This window comes from Malus sylvestris, chromosome 5 (genome assembly GCF_916048215.2).
Source record: "Malus sylvestris chromosome 5, drMalSylv7.2, whole genome shotgun sequence".
NCBI lineage: Eukaryota > Viridiplantae > Streptophyta > Magnoliopsida > Rosales > Rosaceae > Malus > Malus sylvestris.
In genome coordinates, this window is record NC_062264.1 from 34,828,848 (window position 1) to 34,854,022 (window position 25,175).

A 25,175-nucleotide genomic window follows, 5' to 3' on the forward strand; every position below is an offset into this window, starting at 1 on the left:
GACGTAAGTTTTTCAAAATATTCTAATGAAATTGAGTAGATATCAACTTTTCTATAAAAAGTATAAACAATGGAGTATTTTCTCAAATTGCTTTTGATTATTTGGACTATAAAATAATCTAATATCATGCTCTCAAAATATGTGAAAATAGATGGAAGTCAATATTATTATTTTTTTAGTTTTAAATATTGCTGGAATATGCTAGAATCCAGAATGAAACTATAACAATTCTGTGTAAAAATTTCTAGTCTAGTAATATATATAAAAGCTTCATATAGACGAGGTAGGAAAATACATTATTGTTGTGGGGCTAAAGATCTTATCAAAACAATGTTTTGTCCAACAAAATCTATGGGCTCTTCTTTTCTGGGACCCTCCCAAGATTTTCTGTCACTTACTTCTCTCTATATAACCTCCTGCTCGCCTTCACCTAAAGCCCCCCCCTTTCATCCCTCTCTCAATCTCAACACACACCCAGCAAAATTTGGCCAGTTAATCTACCTTCATTTTATTTTTGGTCAATCGTATATCTTGAATTTCTTTTTTTCAGTTTTTAACCAATTGGTCCCTAAAACTGCAATTGAGCTTTTAGCTCTTTTCTTTTTTTCTAACTCCAGCTGAGAAAATGGAGAGTCAGAGTGGTAGAAAACAAGGTTCTACGTCTCCATGCGCAGCATGCAAACTTCTGCGAAGGAGATGTGCTCAGGATTGTGTTTTTGCTCCTTATTTTCCAGCTGACGAGCCCCAGAAGTTTGCCAGTGTCCACAAGGTTTTTGGTGCTAGCAATGTCAACAAGATGCTACAGGTTCAACTCTCTCTACTCTATAAGTACGTACTTGATAAGTTTGTGCAATATATACGTAGCATTATTCTTTAGGGCTTATGTGATCTTTACCAGATTCATGTCATACTGTTAACATCTCAATCTAAATTGTACATTCAAATAAAAGATTTTTCTACCAAAAAGGTCTAGTCAAGAGTAAGACAATATAATGCCCTTGAGGTTTCAGGGTGAGGGAGAATGATGAAATGTATTAGGGTTATGACAGGTTAATGGTTAAACCATTTCAATGTAATTTCAAATTGTCCGGTAAGATACCATTTCTCTTACTGTGCATATTGAAGCAAAGAATAGATGGAATTACGGCTTTGGATAGTTACAGTAAACTTCTAATTAACATAATTAAGGCAGTACTATTACCCCAATCAAATATTTTTATGAATTTATTTTGAGAATGCTTTGAGGAAGGCTATGTTTGGATAAGAGATTTCTATGTCTAAATTAGAAATGCCTTCATAAGCATCAGACTGCAAATCCCTACTTGGGAGGAGTCGATTACAAAATCCATCTCACATGTCTTATTCACAACGGACATTTTTAATCATTCCTATCTAACATTTTATGATCCATTCCTTGATAACTTGGCTCTATTTCCTTGGGACTTCTGGAATTCCTCACTTAAATCTAACCAGTTTCTCTTCAAGGCCGTCAACTCTAAATGAAAGAAAGTGACTTGGGAAGGACATTGCAACATGTCTTGTCTTAGTTAATTTCTTGTTCTTGTCATTACAACAATTGTAGCATGGATGTGGGGCGAGTTGAGGGTTAAATGAGTAATATACCCAAAAGGCATAAAATATACTAAGATTCAGTTTTAGGAGATAAAAACAATGTTTCAGTTGTTGGCCATAGATTACATGAGGTGGTTACTTCTAGCTATCATCTCAGCTGAAAGAGATGGCTTTATTAAGTTATGATCCACGCCATTTAATGTTTAAAAGCATCCACATCACACTTCATCGATCAGATCCTTAGTTGTTATAAAATCTAAACATATATATGTGTATGTATGTGTGTGTGACTCGACCCGCGCGCATGTAAAAAGCACTTTGATTCTATCTTTTGTTGGTGTCTTATAATGATGAAACCCATATTATAGGTAGCTAGCATGTGGCAAGGAAAAAACATGCATGCCTTAGTTTGTCCAAAGGAAAAGAAACAAAAAGGAAAAGCAGTCATTCTAACAAAGAACTAAATTATCTCTAAAAACTAATTGATAAGATGTTGGCTAATTGATACCACAACAATTTTCTTCTTTCACTCAAAAGAAAAAATGAAAATGATGATGTAGACCACGCATGTTGTAAGGATCATCGTGTAACTCTTGTAAACATTTCCCTACTTGTGAGCTTTTGCGATATTAAACAATTTCTCAGCTGTTAAACTAGTTGATTTTTCAATGCATCTAGAAATATAGAGTAGTGTTATACTTACCATTTAGTTGTACCATCACTTGTATTATCTCTCTAATAGAGAGCCGACCAACGCATGCAGATCACATCTCTATCAGAGAGATGGTACAAGTGATGGTACAAATAGATGATAAATATAGATTATACAAATAGATGGTACAAATAAATAGTAGGTGTAGCATTATTCTTTTGATAAATATATGTATACATTTGACACATCCCGAACCAAATAGCCATGTAGGCGTTGCGTCAAACTGTGCTAGCCAATGATATCGTGTGGTTACGAAGCCATAATAAAGTAATTAATATGTGACAATTAAAAATTTCAGGTTCAATTCTACTAAAAATCCAGCAGAATCTCCCCTACAAATACAATAATACCAAATAAAATCTTGCAGGGGAAAACACAGTTAAAACTCAACTTCCTCGAAGGGCACACCAAAGGGTTTATACCTTTTATTACCTGTCACATAAGTTCATAGCACAGAAGTAGTAAAGCAACAATATACACAAGTAGTCATGCAATGTGCAAGAGTAACCGTAAATTCGTTTATTTATTACGACAACTAAGACAATAGACAGAGAGTATGATCACCCTATTCCGTAAGAGAGTGTACGACTACGCCAACTAGGTCTCACATGGAGGCAAAAACAAAGTGTGAGGGAATCGTAATCAATCATCAAGTCAAAATATTTACGAACATATATATACTAACCTTCATTTTAGAAAAATTGTATAGTTTAAAACTACGTACTAGTATCTACTACGTAATAGTTGAAAAATACATATTAGTCACAAATCAAAAATCATACCTGAGGAACTACCATATTAACAACATCTACTAGTGCGAGTACATGCACATGTGTGCACGGCGTCTAACTTTGTAATACTAGCATCCACTGACTATCAATCACACTAGCGTCTACTAGTGAATCTACCATCTACTAGAAAATATAACACATGCAAACATTCTATTGTCGTAGAGAAACTATACTCTATGTTTAACAGACCATATGTTGAAAATAAATACAATATAAATATAAATAACATTTTAATATCATCTAATCATCGCAATCCAAAATCTAGTCTCATCTAAGACTAATATCAAAGGCATGCAAGTTTTATTAAAACATGTTCGTCAAAATATTTAAGAAGAGATCTACTTACAAAGATTCAGATCAATCCTCCTCAACATGTGGCTTCTCTTTGTTTATCTTAGGGGAACTCGCACCTGTATCAATATATTGGCTCCATCCAAGGAAAAATCTAATTTTGGTGGGTTGTGTTGCTATTCATGCTATTATTTTATTTGAGTCTTTATCAACCAAATTGATACCATGCTATTATTTTATTTGAGTCTTTTATTGACCAAATTGATACCTTCTTACTGTTTTAGGTAGAAAAATATTCAAAAAAGCTAAAAATATGTTCTTCCATTTCTTTGCTCCACCTTTACCCGGTTATTGTGGTTAAATACAGTTGAAAACCGCCGGTCGTTATTTACATTTTCAATGTCCCAACCTATTTCTCAAATAACTTTAGAGTCAAATGCTACATAAAGATGCTCCAATTTTCCAAAAGGAAAAGGAAATTCGGCTGTTTGCTTAAGTATTCAATTGGCCATTTTGCTTTATTAGGGTTAGATAAAGACAAAATAGATATCATATAGTCCAAAAATGATGTTGATCCCCACGTAAGTATAAGTAAAAGTTCTTGAATATTGTAAGGTTTCAATAAAATATAGAATCTAAATATTACACTACCATGATGTCACGATGACATCTATTCATTTAAACTCGTAAAATGCCTACGGCTGTTAATCTCATTCATCACATTACATCCTTATTTTACACGCTTTAGCAAGTCAAACCATACATAAAAGATTAAAGATAAAAATTAGGGTTACAAAACCAAATCAAATAAAAGTTAAAACTAAATGGTATATTAAAGATAATAGTTATTAACTATTAATATATAAAATATATATATATATATATATAATAGTTGGTTTTGGATATCAATACCATACCAAATATCTTTGGTTCGACACCATTACTGTTTGGCACAAATAATTGATACAAAATTAGTATGGTAATGTTATGGGTAAGGTAGAATGACAAAAAATTATTAAGTGTCTCATACAAATCGGTTGGAGTGTGAAAATAACTCCATTGAATTGATGCCTTTTGTTGATTTTCTTCTCTAACTTTCATGGTCGATCACTTAATCCACAAAACCAGGCCAGTGATATGGCTTAGAGGACTTTAACTTTTTCATCGTCAAACTTTATATTTCCCAATAAGATCAGATCAATTCTTCTTCTTTTCTTTTGTCATTTTCTCAAGTGCTTGTCTACACAAATACTATTACTTCATAGAAAAAGCTAGGGCTTGCGGTACAAGAAGGAAAATTAGGGTTTGTATATAAGGTGCGGCAAAGGAAAGAAACCTAGGCTTTAGAAAATAACTGATACCATGTAGAAATATTGAAATTGAATTGATTGATTGATCTCAGAAGGTAATAAACTTCTTTATACATGCATCACAGGCCTTAGACTTCAAAGATTAGGATTCTTGGAAAATAGAAAAGCTAAATTTACATCTAATTACAATACTTATGAAAAAAAAATACTAACTAGGGTTTTATTCTATCACGTCTACTTTACCATTATTAAATGAAGTTTCAATGGGTATTACTTAGGAATTACCAGAGCACCAACGCAGTGATGCAGTGAGTTCCATGGTGTATGAAGCAAATGCAAGAGTCCGGGATCCTGTGTACGGTTGTGTTGGAGCAATATCATCTTTACAACAACAAATCGACGCACTCCAAACCCAATTGGCCATTGCACAAGCTGAAGTGGTGCACATGAGAATGGGCCAATTCGCTATTACCACTACTACTGCTTCAACGACTACTTGCTCACCAGACCAAAAGATGGCACCTGATAATTCTCATCACCACCATCATCATCGCAGTCATCAGACGGCTACCACCAAGTCCTTTTTTTCAATGGACATGGCGGCCGATCAGGCCAATATGGGAGAGTCTTTGTGGTCATGCTAGCTCTACCTACCTGAATTTGCATGCCTCTATGCCACTTTGATTAGTTAATCTGTTTTGCTATAATATTTAATATGTCTGCTATCTCCTCTTTAGTTATAGTACGTACCTCTTTTTTTTTCTCTTTTACTTTCTTATGTAGTGCATTTCTCTCTCTACTTGACCAGGGATGCGATGATGATTAATTAGTTGACCATATTGTAAATGTCTAAACTTTGTAAGTATGAGTTTTTACTTAAAATATTGTTAATATATATATGGTGAAATTCTTGATGTGATGAATACTACAGTTTAATTTGTGTTATATGATCATGTTATGTTGTATATAGTTCGTTTGTGTTATAAAATATCTATCATTTATCAAAAATACAACTTAAAATATAAATATGAACGTTGTCAATACCTATATCATATGTAATATGTGAAATTAATATAACTTCACGTGACAGTACCCTAGGATTCTATTTTATTATGAGGTTGTTGACTGCCTTTTTAAGCACTATCATATATTATTATACTTTATTTCATTTTAGGGTTAAAATTACTATATCATATGTAATTAATTTATCACTGCAGATATATAAACCATCTCGTAACAATTAATTAAGTCATAGTAGGATACGGGGTAGTTTCACACCCTCTATGATCATATATTACTGCTAGCAATATGAAATATGATGACCTAGCTTAGTTAACTAATCCCTTGTTTAATATTAGTAAGTATGCATAAAACTGTATTTTCTGACGTGGGTTTGGTGTGTGTATATATATTGTTGGTTTCTAGCTATTGTAGCCTGATACAAATCAAGTAACGCTCTTTATATCATTGGCCACTATAGGTGTCCCACTGCTTAAATTAATGTTTTCACTAAATTATGAAAAGAACATCACAACTAAATCTCCAAATGAGAAAACAGTAATCAAATTAATATAGACGTGGAAGTAAAAATCTCCACACAATAGAAATCAAAGGAGAGATTATTTTTTTGAAACTTACGCCTAATTCTCGTGGTGTCACTGATTTATTAAATGTTTGTCATGTGTTAAAAAATTATCTCATTATTAATAAATATTTGTCATGTGGCGTCACCAATTATAGGAGAGTATCTCTCGTAGAAAAATGTCATTTATGCAAGTAAGCACACACATAGTTATGCATATGCTCAATAAGGATTAGTCATCACAAAATGAAATTACATACCTATGTTACAGCGGCCAATAAGTCCCTGCTGCATCACATTTTGAGCATGAAAATGATCGGGTTCGGTGGATTACTAAGCAACAATCAGGTTGCTCTAGCCCAACTGTACTCATCAGTCCATATCCAAGTCCAGTTACCTGCTAGTTTCTACAGTTTATTTCATTTTCATTCGGATTTCTGATGGATCACCTCAACAGGCTCAACTGCTTGTACTTGATGGACAAGAAAGCTTCCAATCAGTCAAGTGGATCGGTCCAAAACAGAGAAAGAAAACACACGTCAAGTTTTAGAAAGGGTATTTCAACATCACTGTATTCAATTGTCATGCATCTAATTCAGTTCATCAAAGAATAGGGAAAAACGGATTTGTTCAAGCAATCAGGTCATTTATTGTTTTATTTCATACCACACATTAGAGAATATTCATTTAATACAAAAAAAAAATATCTCTAAACTATTTAACACACTAAACCCTAATATATAACCTATAAACTAAACTGATTTACATTTCACATATTCATTAATCCCAATAGTCCCTCCTCCTAGACCAACACCTTCTAAGAGTCCAAATGGGTGTGCACTCATAATTAGGCAAGTTGGGAGGACGTTGAGGGGACAAAATAATGACAAATATTGAAAAGATGCACTTCAGATAAGACATCTTTGATAGACTTCACTATTTAAGAACCAAGTATAATGAGCATTTGTAGGCTTTATTATTCGGTATCTCGAAGTTCAATTTTTTTTCTGTGTAACTGGGACATCACAATCATATCCTTATAAGAATCTACATTGACTAAAGACAGTGAAATACAAGGAGGTGGATTGTCTGCCCTCCTATTTCCATACTCTTTCCATTTTTTTCTGTTTGTGTGGTTACGGTTAAGCCACGTCAACATTTTATATTAATTTTTTTTTATAAAAATAATAAAACAAAAAGTAATAGGAATATTAAATGTTGACGTGGTTTAACCGTGACCGCACAAAATAGGAGGGGATGGAAAAAATATGAAAATAGGAGGGCAAACAATCCACCTCCGAAATACAAATACAAGGCACATATATATGTTCTATTTCTGTCATCATTTGGCTCCACAAATTCTGCATGAACTTGTGGCCTCAAGTTCAGATTATACTTTGAGTGCACACCAAAATTGGTCAACTAATACATTGTTCTTGCAATCCCATGGACCTGAGATTGCAGATGCTGCAAATGTGGCCTCTTGCTAATCTTGTGGGTCATCCATGGTGGCTATGTTGGCCATTATCACCGACACATCTTTCTGAATAGTGTTGAGATTGAGCTAAGTCTGGACGTAATTCAGCAACCCCACTGCAATAGTTTAACAATTTCATTGATTCTATATATTGGCGTCAAATATTACTATTTAGCCTTCCCTCCCCTTCAAAGGGCAGAGAACGATTTTGATCAGTTTTCATGTATATATAGTATTTGATGTATCAAGCCACTCATTAGTTTGAGGATTAATCAAAATTATAAAACCGTAAGAGCTTCACAGTATGTATTTGTTATTCGATGCACGAGATTTCCACCATAGGACATAAAGTTTTTCTATGTTGTGGTTAACCGCATATTTTTAAATACAAATATGTTGTTGATATGCGTCAATATATAAGGTTAATGTCATTGATATTATTGATATTCTCAATATCATCATGAGAATATTGTAGAGATTGTTCTTTAATTTTAACTCAATTGGAGTAATTGTCACAGCCCGTCCCGAATTATTATTATCGGTGATGTAAAATGACAGTTTTATCCTTGGATGTTGAAATTTTAGTGTGTGTGACTTATTTTGGAGACTTAGATGTTATTTCCTTGGTTGGATGGTGACCACGTGGAGCTCACACACACAACACACACCCTTTCTCTTCTCTCTCGTGCTCTCTCTCTCTCATACTCGCTCTCTCTCTTCTCTCTTGTACGGACGTCACCCAAAACCTTTTGAAACGTGACAGATCGAGGGACTGAAGCACACCATTGTGTTCGTGAAGCTCAGACGAATCGATTGGTACCATTTATAGGTAAGGAATCCTCCGATTTCACGTCGAACCATGAACCACCAATTTTGTCACTGTTCATGCATACGTGAAATATTGTTTTTCAGGGAATTTGAAGCTTATTGGAAGCTTAAGGAGGTCCTCACGAGTCTCGGGGTATTTCGTTGGAAGGAAATGGACGTCGGAGGGCTGAGATCGACGTGTATCTAGGTAAGCCGAACTATCGAGCTTTCTCGGGGAAAACCTAGTAAAATTTAAGCCTTGAAACTTATATAACGTGATTCTACATGTTATTAGCTTCATTTTGGTACCAATTTTGTGGACAATGGTGAAGAAACGAAGGAGAATAAGCATTTTAAAGTTTTACCCAGAAACCAGCAAAGTCGCCGGCGACCAGCGACTCGCCGGAGAAGAAATGAGTGTCTTCCATCAAGGTTGAAGGAATATGCTAGCGCCGTCAATCATCTTTAACAGTTATAGTTAGGTTTTAACGGAATATTCCTAACGGCAATTAGAGAATCCATCAGGATTCCTTGCGCGTGGCCGCGTGGCGGCGCGTGAGGGATCAAAAAAATATTCTAAAAATTTGGGAATGATCCTGAGGTTGTATAGGTCACTGTGGTATATTCAAATACAAAAATTGAGCATTGTATGAGAAGTTATTAGCTAGTTTTGCCTATGTGCTTTAAATAACGTTGTTATAGTTAATTCGCATATAAGTGAGACTTATCCCCATGACGAGCTCGTTCAGGGGCGACTCAGGGGCTACGACCCTTCGACATACCAGTGAGTGGGCTTTTGGTTTTCAGTATATATTTATATACTTGATATTTTCCCAGAAAATGTGTTTAAATGAGATTATGCCTTGAATGCCATGCATATAAGTTTATAATTCGTATATGACTTTGTATATGATGCATTATATATATAATTGTGGTGCTGTGGACACTCAGGTAAGCTCAGGTGAGTTATGTTTGGTTATGTAAATTATCAATGGTGTGATATGTGATTGAATAACGTTGAGCTCATCAAACTGCACCTAGGGTGATTGTGATTTTAGCCAGAGATATGGCACAGGCCTGGTTATTATGTCACCTCCCGCACCATATGCTCATATTGGATCCAATTTAGGTGCACAGTCATGTCGTATAGACCATCTTAGGTGGTTCCAACTCGTAGGTGACTAGCGATTTATCGCTCAGTTATTATGTGTGAGTAGTATTGAGCATGATTATATTACACTCATTATTGTCGTACAGACCTTTTCATCTGGTTCCGACTCTTGTGCAGTATAGTGCCGTATAGGTCATTGTAGTGACTCCGGCTAGATTGACATTTAAGCTACTAATTCAGCCATTTAGACTACCACATGGGTTCCGGCTAATATGTTATATTTCTATGAAGTTATTCTCACCTGAATTACTTACTCTGTTATATCTTGGCATGGCATACATATGAATATGATTATGTGAAGCATGATTTGAATTGATATAATTACAAATATATTTATGTATATGCATATATCTTGATTCTGAGAAAAATTATACATGTTTTACAGCGAGGGGTTAGATATGTTGATAAATGAAATGGTTTTGTAAAACATTTGTTTTTGCCCACTCACGTTTCCTGTTTTGCGCCCCTTCAGGTTTTAGGTAAGCTTGCTGTCGGTGGCCTTGAGGATTTCAGCGGTTCTGACATATCTAAATAATAATAGGACATTCCTGGTACTGCATAAATAGTATTTGTCCTACTGGACTGCACCTAGACTTATTATGCTCTGAATAAGAGTATTTACTTTTGTAATTGACTCCTAACACTTCCTGTTTTCTAGTGCACTCTAGTAGTTTCGGTTTTTAAATATTCGTATATTTCTTATCTTAATTGCTTCCGCACTGTGCACATAGCTACGTCACCCTCACATGACGGCCATCATGTCTTGATCTCGGTTGGGGTGTGTCAGTAATGGTTCCTCAACTAAAAAGTCATGACTATTGGTCCCTTAATTCATCAAAATGTGCAGGTATGATCATTTTTGTCAACTCTGTCAAAAAAGATAAGGGACCATTGCTCCAGTTGCGTTAAAGTTGAGGGACTATTGCTACAATTTTTCTCATTTGGTTTTCCATTTTTGCCTCCTGATTCAGCCTCACGTGTATGGCACATGACTTATTTTGACGGATGTTCTAACAGAGTTAACAAAAAGGACCATAACTGCACATTTTGATGAGTTAAGCGACCGATAGTCAAATATTTTTAGTTGAGAGACTGGTGAGTCGATATTATACTATATATTTTACCCTATTCTTAGTTATAATTTAGTGGTTATTTTGTGAGAATTTTGATACTTTGATTTATATTCTTAATGTAGGACATTCAATTTCCTCTGGAGAAAAACGTGATCAGACGGACGAATTTTGGAGTGATTCATATTGGAGGACGTTCATGTGTCTCTTGGTGTGTTCGTATCAAAATTTGGGATTTTTCTACCGAGTGGTTATTTTCTGGCGATGGAATAAAGAAGCAGTGCGCAGTATTGGAAAGTGACGTTTCTGGGCTTAATTGTGAGTTTTGAAGCCCAAGATGACATCTGATAGGTTCGTGGCCTTCTGAATAAGTGTTTAGAATATTCCAAAATTTAAATTGAGCTATTTTGGGCCTGTTTTGGAGCCCTGGAAATCCAAAAACGTGGCTGATTTGTGGCAGTGCACTAGAATAGGAAGGTATTTCTTAGTTATCTTATTCTATTATGTTTCCTAATTTATTTAAATTTATTTGGTTTCCTAGTATTATTCTAATACCTTTCTTAGGTAGGGTTTTATTTTCTAGTAGTATAAATAAGGCTTTTTAGCCATTAGGCTGAGGAAAGACAAAAGGAGAGGAGAATAACGCATTAGTTTTTTTGGAGAACTTTGCTAGACTTTGACAATTTGTATTTCAAGGTGTTTTCTATCCTTTTTTTTATAATTGTTAGTAACTAATTTCCGTTTGTTAGGGCGAAGCCATGAACCTTAGCAAGAATATGTAGTTTCTTTTCAATTTGCTTATGATATTATGCATGCATGGTTGAATTATTAATCACCTATTTATACTGTCTAATTGTCTTAATGCTTAGCTACCATTAAGATCTTTAGAAAAGTAATTTGATGCAATTTTGATCGAAGGTCGGTCCCTGAAATTGACGAATGCTTCTTGTGGTTATTATGTACAAGTTTACTTAGGATGAATATCACGTCTTAAGGGTTGTATGGTTTTTCAAAAGGTTTCACAAAGCTTAACGAGTCATGCATGCTTAGATTTGATCTGAATACCATAGACGGGTTGCATGTTTGATATACACTCTATGTTGGGGGTCCAAGTAGGCATATATTAGGAAAATCTAACCTTCAAAATATGCATATGTAATTCATAAGTAATTGGAAGAACTACATAGGATTTTTAAGGTGACGACGGAATCCTAGGCTTTTACAATTTAATTTTCAAAAACCATTTTCTTTTAGTTTATTTTATTTTGTCACTTTATTTAATTATTTTCAATTAAATTCGTTTTTATTATTTGAAATCACAAAATCAACTTTTTCTCAAACTTTGTTTTAAATAATTAATTAAGATTTGATTTAACATAGATTATTCATTCAATCCCTGAGGAGAACGATCTTGCTAGAGCTGCTATACTACGATAACCTTGTACTTTTGCAAGTATTTAAAGTGTTTTTATCCCTACTTTTGCAGGCGGTAAAAATCCTATCAATAAACTATCGCTCCAATTGAGTTAAAGTTAATAGACAATTTATACAATTTCTTCTATCATCGTATGCGTGTTTGTTGAGATCATCGATATATTATTAGCAAATGCAATTACCTATAATTGACATTCATTTCCCATCAAAAAAATTTGGTCAAACATTTCCCATAAAAAATTTGAACTGCTAATGTGAATACTTTGAGAAATCATGAATTTGTCACTACGTTCAAACCCCCAAGGGAGTTGTATTGTATGATATTGAAATGGGGTCACCTAATCAACATGATGACATTGGTGTGACTTTGGGAGGGTGCCTAGCTAGTGGTTTCTTACGATTGTAAGAATGCTTACTTGTGACACCCCATTTTCCTTTTCTTTACTTATCCCCATTTCCTTTCTGAGACAAAGAAGTGAAGTGTAAACAAAGTAGCCGAAAATACTCAAATTTTTTCTCCTATATATATTGCCTTGTCATGGTCATGTTGACTCAAAATATGTTAGGAAAAAAAAAAAAAAAACCCCTGCCAAAAACCTGAATCGTTATGACAAAATTTCCAAGGGAGTTAGCCTTGCTGCTTTGCTTTCCTTGTTTGCCTTGGCATGCCTTTAGATGCCAGGGCCAAAGCAATAATCCCCTTCGAGTCAACCCATATCTAAATGGAGAGAGAGATACCCAAAAAACACTATAACATGTGAAGTCTTTTTTTTTTTTTTTTTTTTTTTAAGCAAATGATACTATCTACATTAAAATGAGAGAGTGTGCTTATGGCTGGTTTGATATTGCTGTGCTTTGAAAAAAAAAGCTTGTTCTGTTGTGCTGTGAGAATAAGCAGCTGTGAAATAAAGCAGCAGAGTGTTTGGTAAACTTTTTTTTGTAAAAGTGCTTTTGAAAAAAAAAAGCAATATTATAGTGTTTGATAAACTTTTATGTAAAACAAATGTGGAAAAAAACCTGTTTTTCAAAGCTGGGTTTTGCAGCCTTGTGTTTTTTGCTTTTTTTTACCCAAAACTGTGAAAAAAAAACTGAAGCTGAATGTTTACCAAACACAAGAAAGCTCCCAGCTTTTTTTGATACCCATTTTTTTCAGAATCACCTCAGTACCAAACCAGGCCTTAGTCTCATAAGGGGCTAGCAATAATGTGGTTTAAATTCGCCTTTGGCGAGAATCGAACCTAATACCTCTCACTTACAAGTGAAGAGGAGTATCACTAGACCGTAGTACTAAGTGACATGTAAAGTATGTTTTATTACCACTCAATAATTTTGGGAGAAAGAGAAAATGGTACAAAATCTTTTTACAAGATTCAAAATATAAGGAATAGAAATTGAAATCATTTTGATTTTGGAGTTTAGTGCATTTATTAAAATATGTATAAAAGAATCATTTCACTTCTTAACATTTTTTATATTTTATTTACACGTAAGGAATCGAAAAAGTAAAACTTTCCTTTGAAAATAAGGAACTGGATCGACTAGGGGGCACTTGTTGTTCTAATTCTCTTTCCTTAATTACTTCTCCTATTTTTAAGTTTTTTTATTCCTTCATTTTTTTTTCATTTTTTTATTGAGTAATTAAGAAAATAAATATAAAAGGATTAAGAAAATAAAGGATTTGTCTGCTTGCTTACAAAAAAGCCCAAGAATCGAAAAGCTACGAATCGTTTAAAACTATTTATTTTTTATTTTTAGTTTTTATTTTTGTGTTTGATATAGGGTGAAAATACATGAGATGTTGGGGGAATGCAGTATATATGGTGGTGGGAGGGAAAGAAATAAATAAAGAATAAACAAAAAAAAATTGTTCAAAGTGAACAAATTAAAATTATTTTGGTTTTTTTTATTCTCATTTTGTGTCTCATTCTCTTCATCCATTTATTATGCATTTTCACACAATCCTTCCTTCCTCCAACTCTTATGTATCTCCGGTTTTTCTCATGATGTGATGAAGACTACAAACTCCAGATGAAATGGTTATCAAGAAGCTAGTAACTCAATTAGTTAAAATCATTCTTCCTTGCACTGGATATCTCGAGTTCAAATCTCCTTCCCCCAGTATCACTTATATATAGTAAAGAGAGATGGTTACCAAATGAGTCCTAAGAGGTTAGGCTTGAAGCTTACATATTGACTAAGTCAATAATTGAAAGCTTTAATTAGTCCAAACCAAGATGCCTTACGAAATTGGTGTGTGCGTGTATGTATGTATTTGAGGAACAATGATGAAATTCAATTAAAAAAAATAATTTTAACGAAACACTCCGGATGCTGTTCACTTTAACGAAAAAGAACAATTTTACTCTAAAAAATCACTCATGATACTATTCACTTACAACACCTTTTAGTCATTTTGATTAAAACTCAAAATTTACAAGCACTTTTCATTAGTTTTTCTAAAAAAGAAAGCCCAAATAAATGAATTTGGATGAGCTCAACAACCCCAAATACTGGAGGGTTCATATGTTTCTTGACTCCATTAGGATGCAGATTGAAGTGTTTTCCTAGATTTGGGAAGGTTCTCATTTGTTTAGGTTTTGGTTTTTTTCAGATAAGTGGAATTTGAAACATGCATTTAGAGGAGAAGCCGATGGTATTGTGAGTTTTGGTGGTTTAGACCTAGTGGAGATGAAGGCTACGTTCAGATGCTCGTCGGAGTCTGTCGGGAGAAAGGAGTGGCATGCCCTTCTTCTTGGTGTATTATCTCATACGGAATTAGATCCTCTCCGGATCCCCTCATTGGGGATCCCAGGGATCAATGCATAATAATCGTTCATCAAAGATCGTGTGGTCATAATTTTTTATTTTTTTATATTTTTCATGCAAAACAAAACTGCTTTACTTCTGAAAATATAAAAAATATTCAATTGTGGCCATACAATCTTTGATGAACGATTATTATTCATTGATCCCTCGGATCCCCAGTGAGGAGATCCGGAAAGGATCTAATTCCATCTCATACCTTGAATTTGTGGCCAATTGTCGACCGTTGGGTTCTAGATAGGACACTAGTACCATTGTGCGCTGGAGATGCTCATATTTTCTTCTAAATAAGTTGAGATTAGTGTTGATTTTTTTTCCTCTCTGTTCATGCCCTGTATTTTATATTCGTTGTTTATTCTGTATTTTTGAGAGAGATGATTATTGTCTTAAGTTTATGAGCGTACCAAGATATGAGCTCATGTTAAAAGTTGTATGAGTACCACAATGTGAGCTCGTGTTAAAAGTTAGCAAATCAACAATACTACAAGAAAAGCGATAGCTTTTACAGCTACATTTTGATTTTTTATCGTGTTTTTAGCAATAGCTACTTAATAATCATGTTTGTTCCATTATTGTTCTTTTTTTGCTTTTTAGTCAAAATGGTCTTTGAGATTTGCATAATACATCACTCTGGTCCCTGAGATTGAAAATCAATAGAAATAGTCACTGAGATTGCCCACCATCCATTATTTTGGTCATTCCGTTAAAAACTTAAGTGTCCCGGAACTCTTGGCCGGATACTTGAGCAATTTTTAAAGTTTCGTAACTCAATCGTTTCTCAACCAAATTAGACCCATAATATATCAAAATGAAGATAGGAAAGTGTAAAACAAAATTATGTCTATTTAAAAGCCCAATGGTTGCCGGAGATAGCCGGAAAATAGCCTGAAATGTGACTGATCCGCGGGAAAACTGGAAAACTCGCCGGAAACTGGGTAAATTTTAAATGTTCATAACTTCTTCAATACTCCACGAAATCAATCGATTCAAAAACGAAAATCATACTTCTCGACAAGATGAAGAGACTAGTACCTTTCTTGATGGCTAAATGGCCGTGGTTTGGCCGGAAAACTGCTCGAAAGTGGCTGTCTTGGTCTCAAGTTAGCCACTTTTGAGTCGTTTTCTGGCCAAACCATGGAGAATTAGCCATCAATAAAGGTATCATTCTCTTTTTCTCATTGAGAAGTATGATTTTTTTTTTTTGAATCAATCGATTTCGTTGAGTATTGAAGAAGTTATGAACGTTTAAAGTTTACCCAGTTTCCGGCGAGTTTTCCAGTTTTTCCGCGGACCAGTCACCTTTCAGGCTATTTTCCGGCCATCTTCGGCAACCATTGGGCTTCCAAATAGGTATAATCTTGTTCTACACTTTCCTATCTTCATTTTGATATATTATGGGTCGAATATGGTTAAGAAACGATTGAGTTACGAAGCTTTGAAAATTGCCCAAACTTCCAGCCAAGAGCTCTGGGACACTTAACGGAGTTTTTAACGGAATGGCCAAAATAATGGATGGTGGACAATCTCAGGGACTATTTCTATTGATTTTCAATCTCCAAAGACCAAAGTGATGTGTTATGCAAATCTTATAAACTATTTTGGCTAAAAAGTCTTTTGTTTTCTTGTATGTATTGGCTTTCGTATGGAAAATGTATTAATGTTGATTAAGAAGATTTATTATTAATTAGTTACCACAGAATAATTAAAAAAAAACAATTATCATACAACCATACTAATTCATTCGTGATTTAAAGTATACTGATTAAAAAATATATATCATACAAAAAAAATTGACTACTTACTGAAAAACTATGTCAAGTATGTGCCCTCACTTTCCAGGCATAAGAACGCATCTTAATCATTTTGCGGCGGTGCAAACGCAAGTTGGCCTAACAAAGTGCGCCGTGCTATCATTATATTTCATTTTTTCCCAGATCGATAAGAATATGACTAACACAGCTAGAGCTAATGACCAGAAGCCCTATATATAGTGAACGTGATCATACATTTTGAGATTTGGTGGGGAATATTAATTATCATGAAAATAACAGCACTAGGAAAAATTCGAACTAGGTGAAGTTGACAGTTATTAGGAAGTGATTGAAGGCTGGAATCAATAGTACTACTACTTTTCCACAATAGCAGAGTAAAACATTTAGGGAATGTTATTTTATCAAACTACATTATGCATGGTAACAAAAAAATACTTATGCTGCAGACTTCGAATTAGACTATTAACTTTGACATGTTACCCTCCACCTCAAGTGCATGCAAAAAGTGATTGAAATTATGGATCCTTGAAATGAATCACAGAATTCACCGTTTTTCACCAAGAATTGAAGACAAGGCAATCTAGGGTTTTAGAGAGAACTTACAGAGAAAGATGAAAGACTGAATTCTCATTTTCAACAACTTATTATCATAATTACAACTGTACATGCTACGCTTATATACTATAGGAGCTAATCATCTGTAAGCTAAACGTAATAACTGATCATGAAAATTGTCCTAACTAACTATATATAATTATATATCTTAACTAAGCACAAGCAATGAGACCCTAGCTAGTATACTTTTAGAACAAGATAGAATCTGGAAGGGAATTCTGTCATACTTTAACATACCTCTCCTGATTCACAAACAAGCCTTGTTGATGATGGACTTGTAAGCTTAGGAAATAAGAAAGGGATCCAAGATCCTTCGAAATCAAACTTATTTCCCATTGTAGAAATCAGAGAGTTAATTGTATCAGTGCTGGTGATTGTGAATCATCGACATAGAAAAGGAAATAAATTTGCTTGATGATGTTTAACAAACAAGGTCAAATCTAAATTTGATTGAAGAAAATTGACGGCTCAGTAAATAACCTTTCCATGACGTTTATAAGGCAGAATCTGAATTTGGTTGAAGAAATCCAAAATTAAGGGGTCATTTGATAATTATTTCGTTTTTATTTTCAGTAGTTAAAAAACAAGTTTTCTATATTAAAAAAGTGTTAAAAAAAACCAAAAACTAAAAACAAAATGGTTATCAAACGTTACTAAGTAAATAACCAAATTGGGTTGACTTGCCATATATATGTAACATGTTTAGTTTACAGACCAAGTTGAGTTGATTTGCATCCACAAAACCTGGTGGCTCTCCACAAAGACATCCTCAGTGAATAGCATGTAATCATTCTTCTCTCAATTTCTCAAATTCTAGGGTTACGATATTGAGAGATTCCACAAATTAATGCCCCCAAGTCAACTAATCTATTCGAGAGTTCGAGTATATTAAAGATGAGTCAAACTCCAAGTCATCATCCCAACGAATTATATTACTTGTTTGATTAATTAATCACGCACAGGGGTGAGATCTACCATGCATACAGCAGTCGATTCCTTTTTTATATATATAATTTAATTTAATTTATTATTAGAGCCTGTGGAGAGTGGGGGCATACATGCATACTGAAGAATATTTATCCATAGTAAAGAGGAATTAGAAACCTTAATCATAGTAAGGTTAATCAAATTATTGTGCACACGCCCTCGTACACGTACGCATTGATCTGATCCCACGCACTAGAACAACTTTTCAAAGCCATGAAAGAATATAATGTCAATGTCCTGGACTGTCTAAAAGCATCAAATTAATGATGGAAATTGTCTTAACTACCTGTACGTATATACTAGAACTCAATGAGAAATTTTGAGCTTTAATATATCGATTGACCAATTAATTTTACAAATATTAGCTAGTTAATTAGAGCGTACAATTCTTCGATTAATATGAAATTCCATCTTCGATCAAATTACTGGTTACTATAACATTGAAATGGAAGCTAGCTAGCTAGGTTTCACCATGTCAACCAGCTGTGACATAAGGGAAGTACATTAGACTTGCCATAGCCTCTTGCAGCCAATCATCATCGTCATATTTCATCTAAATCAACGAGTAAATGGTAAGTAGTTATTGCAAACAAAAAATGATAACTAATTATTGTATGTGTGGGTTAATTTGCATGCATGCATGCACCAATTAAGATATTTCATTTGCCTGGAGAAATGTTATATATTATATATTAAGAACCCTACCTGGACTGTACCGCTACTACAATACAGTTCTGATCGCTGATCTTTGCAGGTTTGAATATTGTTCTCAGTCTTCTCTTGTGCCATTTCCTCATGATTGTCAGTGTTCCTTGCAAATCTCCCACGAACTCGGACCCTTCTATCAGCTAGAGTTTTGCGGCAAGCATACTGTAGTTGCACATACAATTAGTAACGAATTCCTAATTATTGTAAAATTATTGTAAACTGCTTATATTGTCAAATTATTGTAAACTGTTTATATTGTCAAATTATTGTAAACTTAACGCATTAATTAAGTTCTTTTGTCTCATTTTGTGATTTAGATTCACTTTCTAATAATGTGATATCCATGTTTAAATTTTAAATCGTTGTACCTTAATAGTTTTGTTGAAGTTTCTCTGGTTTCTTTTCTTCAAATATCTGTCAATCCGTTCTTTCCTTTCTTCTTCTGAATACCTTCCCACCTTCATAGTAGACTGATCTTCAATTGTAGGCACCTGCTGATTCGCTTGATTAATTGCCTACACAAAATTTTACGCAATTCATATTCTAGCTGAAATCAATTAACCATATGCACAATAACACTATGCACCATATGTATACTAAATGATCGAACACAATAATTAATGCACAAAATCATTATGATGAAATATGATCAGCTAGAAATAGAATACCCAATTTTCTTGGCCAGCAAGGCTAAACGGCTTGAAATCGGCTGACATGAGTCCAGTACAATGATCCTCCCCCAACTGATCATTCATATAAGGTAGGTTTAGTTCTCCACCAAAATGCGGAGTCCCTGCAATTCCATGCATCCCCATATTACCATATTCCGAATATGTACCAGGGACAGCAATATCTTCCGAAAATCCTAGTAGCTCCGGGAACGAAGCTACTATAACAGACGAAGAGATGTCGGATTCTGGTGACACCACTTCAATATTAGCCGCAGCATTGCTAATATCACAAAACGGTACCAAGCTTTCTTCACAAGTAGTACTAGCACTCCACATTGTTCCACCTAAAACTGCAGTACTGCAACCATTTTCTCCACTCACCACTGGAGTCGGGTACCCATAAAAATGAGAAGGGAGTGAATAGTCATTGTAGAATTGATGAGGAATGGAAGCCATGGACAAGAGAGCTAGTTGGTGAGGGGCTAATAAGGAACTGACTTTTTGTGTGCACATAGCGTTGATGAGGCTTTGAACATTTATATAGCAATGGCAAATTGGATAGTAGATACTGGCTTTTTGGACAAGTTGGTCTACCCGTACAGTTTCGGGCAACTGCCGGGGTGCTGCTGCTTAGACAAAAATAGCAAGTTGGAGCTAATCATATAGCTAGCTCCGTGTAACTATCACACTTTACTGCTATTGTGAAGTTGTAAGCGCGTAAACTTTTGGTTTTTAACCGTTTAAGGTTACAGACAAGTTCTACCTAAAGTGCTGTTAATTAACTATTAAGGTACGAATTTGTTCAAGATGTTACCTACACATGTGGGAAGGGGCAGGGCAATAATTAATTGTGCTTTCTCTAGTGATATTAGTGGTGAACCATGTTTGGGCTTATAAAGTTTCTCATGATATTAGAGAAAGGTATTCTTTAGACACATCCTGGGTCGATTTACTGGGATCAAATTTGCCTCCTTAAGTTGAGCTTTCGAAAAGTTGCGCTAGCTCCAACTTAAGGATATTAAATGATGGGCTGACTCTAGTACCTGAATGATGTTGGGGCTCTCGAAAAGTTGTGTTTGCTCTGGTGTAATGATTTGACCAGTTCTCGATGTGGGAATTAGTTTCCCTTGTGACCCTGTGTGTGGTCACTCGTGAGGAGCGTATTGGATAATAGGATTCTACATTGATCATATAACAAGAATTAATATATGGGAGTTTCCATTCCTAATATCACTTAGGCCTTGTGATAAAACCCAACACCTAGTAATAAAATGATTAAGTTGGGACAATATTGTGATATTAGTGATGAATCATGTTTAGACCTATAAAATTTCGCAGTTTGTACAATTAATATTTTACAAAGTAATGTTAACAGTCTTTTATATAAAATAGTAAGGGGTTTGTAACTATCCTTCCCTAATAGTATCTCCAACAAAAAGTACAATAAAATAAAAAATGTGAATTAGGATATATATTTTAGGTCCAATTTGTTATTGTTTTTTTCACTAAAAGCTGCTTCACTTTAAAGTTAAGCAGTAAAAAAAATGTTTAGTAAAATAAGATATCCTACTTATATTAAAAGAAATGACCTCCAAACAACAGCTTTTAGAAGCAGTATGTAGATTACTTTTAAAAGTTACTTTAATGAAAAGCATAGTTGAGCCTTTATTGAATATTTTTAATTACTGTAATATGCTCATTAATTTTAAAATATGACGTTATTTATCCTTCTAGACACATTTTATCCTTAGAGAACAAAGTAACCTCCACCACCATACCACAATCGCACCACCACCACCACCACCACTACAACGATACATGCTAACACTACCACCACAACCACAATTGTCATAACCATTGTTGCCGCCACCAACCGCCACCGCCACCACCATAAACACAAACGTCACTTCTGCCACCACAACCACAACCGCCACCATCGTTGTTGTCGCTGCCCCTACCACCATTGTTACCTCTGCAACCCAACCACCACACTCATTTATTGGCATCACCACCAACATCACAACCATTGTCCTCGCCATCGCCAACATTGCTATCATGTTCATTTTTGTCATTATATACAATATATCAATTTTACATTAAAATTTATCAAATGCTTTTACATTGTTTTTCATACTCACAACATTTTTAAAAATACAATTTATAAAACACTCAACTACTTTAATTTGCTGCTAATTATTCTTAAAACACGTCAAAAATAGTTTTTATAAAAAAAAAAAAAGTAACAACATTTCCAAACTAACCCTTAATTGGACAATACTTGACGAAAGTTAATTATGTTCCATGGTAAAATAATTAGCAGCGGGAGGAGTAACTCACCTTCTTATAAGCTTGTGCAAAGTTTCTAACTACTTATCTATCTTTTAGATCAATCTCCATTGCGACCTTCCCTCTTTGGTTTTTTTTTTTTTGTTGACACAAGTGATATTAAGATCGAACACAAAACTTCAAATACAAAATTAAAATACTCTTAACCACCTAAGATATAAATTGATTATCAATCTCATCATTTTTTAGCGTCTCTAAAACATGCGACATTCGTTAATTCTCAAGTACATGAGACTGTTTAACTTCACAAGAAAGCTAGCCAAACTTTGGATGCCTATAGTGCTAGCTGCATACGATTCTATCCTACCGCACTATTTAATCACAACAATGTCTTCTGTTACTAAGCAAGTCCAATCAAACCATGCATGCCCTATACTCATTCAAACACAAGATATTAATGCCTTCAGTTCTACCAATAATAATGCTAAATATAGAGACTTGGATCCCAAAACCCTAGTGTCGTTTGCCTCTCATTAATGTGATACATGATCTAGTAGAATGTTGTTATAAACTAATCCCTTATATATAAGCAAACACCCCTTTAACTATGGTAGGCAATTAGGAGCAGAACTACACAACCAAGAGAGACTATGAAATAATATAACGTATTTTTGTTCATTCTTCAAGACAACTGTTTTGAAGAAGCATACGTATATGATAAAGTAGTGAAAGAATATGTAGGCAACTTAGAACAAAAAGTTGGCCTGATGAGGAGACCAGATAAAGAGATACAGAGGGACTCATGTGAATACTATTCTTAATGTTTAAAGCTGTACACCTATAGGTACTACTAAAGAACTGACCCAGTTATAGGCCAAGAATCTAACACATGGGGCATGTATGGTTTTTGCATCAACAAATCAAGTACAAGATATATGCCTGCCTTAAACTTGATCAATTCCTTTACACATGCAAATACAAGTGAACTATTTCACTGTCATTTGCTTCTTACATGTAAGAAGTGTTTTATGTGTAATTAATTCGGGTTACGGCAATAATATATGAATGCTTCTAGTAGGAAGATATTTGTTTGATACATATGTGTACGTCTGGCAAATGCCCCCGTCGTTTTAGGAAGCTGTTTAGTTCAATATGCCTGAGCATGGGAACATGTTCTGTTTTAATCACATTTTTGGTAGTGTTCTTATTGTTCTTTATTTCTTGTTTTAGGTAAACAAGTAAACATGGTTTTAGCATTGCATGTGAATAATGTATATGTGATTAGATATTAGAATTTATCCTATGTAAAATGGCAAATATATATATATATATATATATATATATATATATTGCTCGTTATGCTTGTGAGACATTCTAATGCTAGGAATATATCTCAATCATATCGTGGCCCCATATTACGGCTGTGTAACAACGCCAATAAATCGATTAAGCCTACCATATTATGAAATTAATTATATGTTCATAAAGTTTCTTAGTTTGGTAGAGATTGCTTAATTTTCCTCGTATACAGGGCATGGTCCGAAGAGCTATAGCGCTTTTTTCATTATTAAGAAAATGGATTCTCCACCTATTTCAAGTTTGATTATGCTTAATCATTCACATATAAATATAAGATAAGGATATTTAGCTTAGGTAGGAACACCCTATGGAATATGGAGATGGAATATAACCATATGCTTTTAGCTTGAAAACCAATCATCTAAACACAATTCAAAGGTTATCTTGATTCTTATGATTTGATTGAGTTTTTAAATTGTGAATCCCAGATGGGTTAACCAACCAATCTAAACCATATAAAAATGAGTAGTGTCAAGTTCACCCAAAAGATTTGTGATGTGGAATATTTCTTCTGAATTGACCAAATTACCAACTCAGAAATCATCTTTCCAAATGATTTATTATGATAAGTTAATTATAAAAAAAAATTCTACGTTGGAAGCTAAGAGCTATATACTAAGAAAAAAAATGTTCCCATACATTTAAATTCATTAGGGGTTAGATGAGGTATGTATGCATATGCTGTTTCTAGCTAGACGCATAGTAATTTTCCTTCTTTTTGGAAAGATTAGGAACTTTCGTATGCACCGACTCCCTTTTCCTGATTTTACAGCATCCATTACTTGGGTTTTTAACATTTTGGCAAAATGTTGATGGTGGTAAAATGCAGCAGCAAAGATTGTCGCACAGAAACAGAAACGAAGCACGGCTTCGATCTTCTTATTTATTCTTGTGAAGTTCTGATTTTTGTGAAGGTATCTGGTTCAATAAGATTTCTTGAAGAGGCTTTGCACATTGTCTTTGAAAGATTCTGGGATTTATTTTCATACCAACTCAACTCCTGTATCAAATAAAATATGGAGGAATTCAAAAGCGATCACAAGTTGGGGAACCTGTTTTCTAAGAGATTTCAGAGTATCTGAAACATAATGTGATACACTATGTGTCATAATATGAGTGAAGAGATATTAAAAAATATATACTAAAATGGGACATATCAATCATGTCATCTACTTATATCATAACACGTAATACACCACATTGTATTCCGGACACACATAATGTTTTTGAAGGGAATTTTTTGGTACCATTTTTTGATGCAATTTTATCTGTCACTAGCTATTTGCCACAAAAAGTGAAATTTGAGATAGAATTGAAAGATATTGTGGGCAGCAGTAGTACATAGTATCAGGTCCTCTGGTAAAACTTTCCATGTCATCAACCAGCCAGATTTGCATGCAGAACTCTAACACCCACTTGCATGTGAAACTGTTCCTCACTAAGCAACGCTCTCACTCTTCTTTTGACATTCACGAAAGAATGAAATCCAGACACAATTTGCCCAAAATCTGAGAGATATAAAAGATCTTAAAGAAAAAAAAAATTATATATATATATATATGATCTTATTAGGCCAACCCCTTATTTCCTAGGGTACATATGTAAGTGCAAGAGCATCTTTAGTGGATTAGATAAACTCACTTTTAAATTCCGTCAAATCAGACACTAGCTTCTGATCATTAGTTAAATCTAGTTTTGTAGACACTGACTAACCTGGCCATAAGAGTAATGTTAGAG

At 34.3% G+C, this 25,175-nt stretch overlaps 2 protein-coding genes across 2 annotated transcripts; one reads left to right on the top strand and one right to left on the bottom strand.

Moving 5' to 3' along the window:
• Positions 1-455: 455 nt before the first annotated feature.
• LOC126624092 (LOB domain-containing protein 4-like) lies at positions 456-5,595 on the top strand. The gene is made up of 3 exons (XM_050293108.1): positions 456-491; positions 618-805; positions 4,955-5,595. The coding sequence occupies exons 2-3, from the start codon at positions 626-628 to the stop codon at positions 5,318-5,320; spliced, it is 546 nt and encodes a 181-aa protein (XP_050149065.1). The 5' UTR covers positions 456-491; positions 618-625; the 3' UTR covers positions 5,321-5,595.
• A 13,129-nt stretch (positions 5,596-18,724) lies between these two features.
• LOC126624091 (zinc finger protein CONSTANS-LIKE 5-like) lies at positions 18,725-20,315 on the bottom strand. Its single transcript, XM_050293107.1, has 4 exons — positions 19,791-20,315; positions 19,491-19,637; positions 19,120-19,284; positions 18,725-18,967 (listed from the first exon to the last, which is right to left on the bottom strand). The coding sequence occupies exons 1-4, from the start codon at positions 20,304-20,306 to the stop codon at positions 18,890-18,892; spliced, it is 906 nt and encodes a 301-aa protein (XP_050149064.1). The 5' UTR covers positions 20,307-20,315; the 3' UTR covers positions 18,725-18,889.
• Between the last annotated feature and the right edge of the window lie 4,860 nt (positions 20,316-25,175).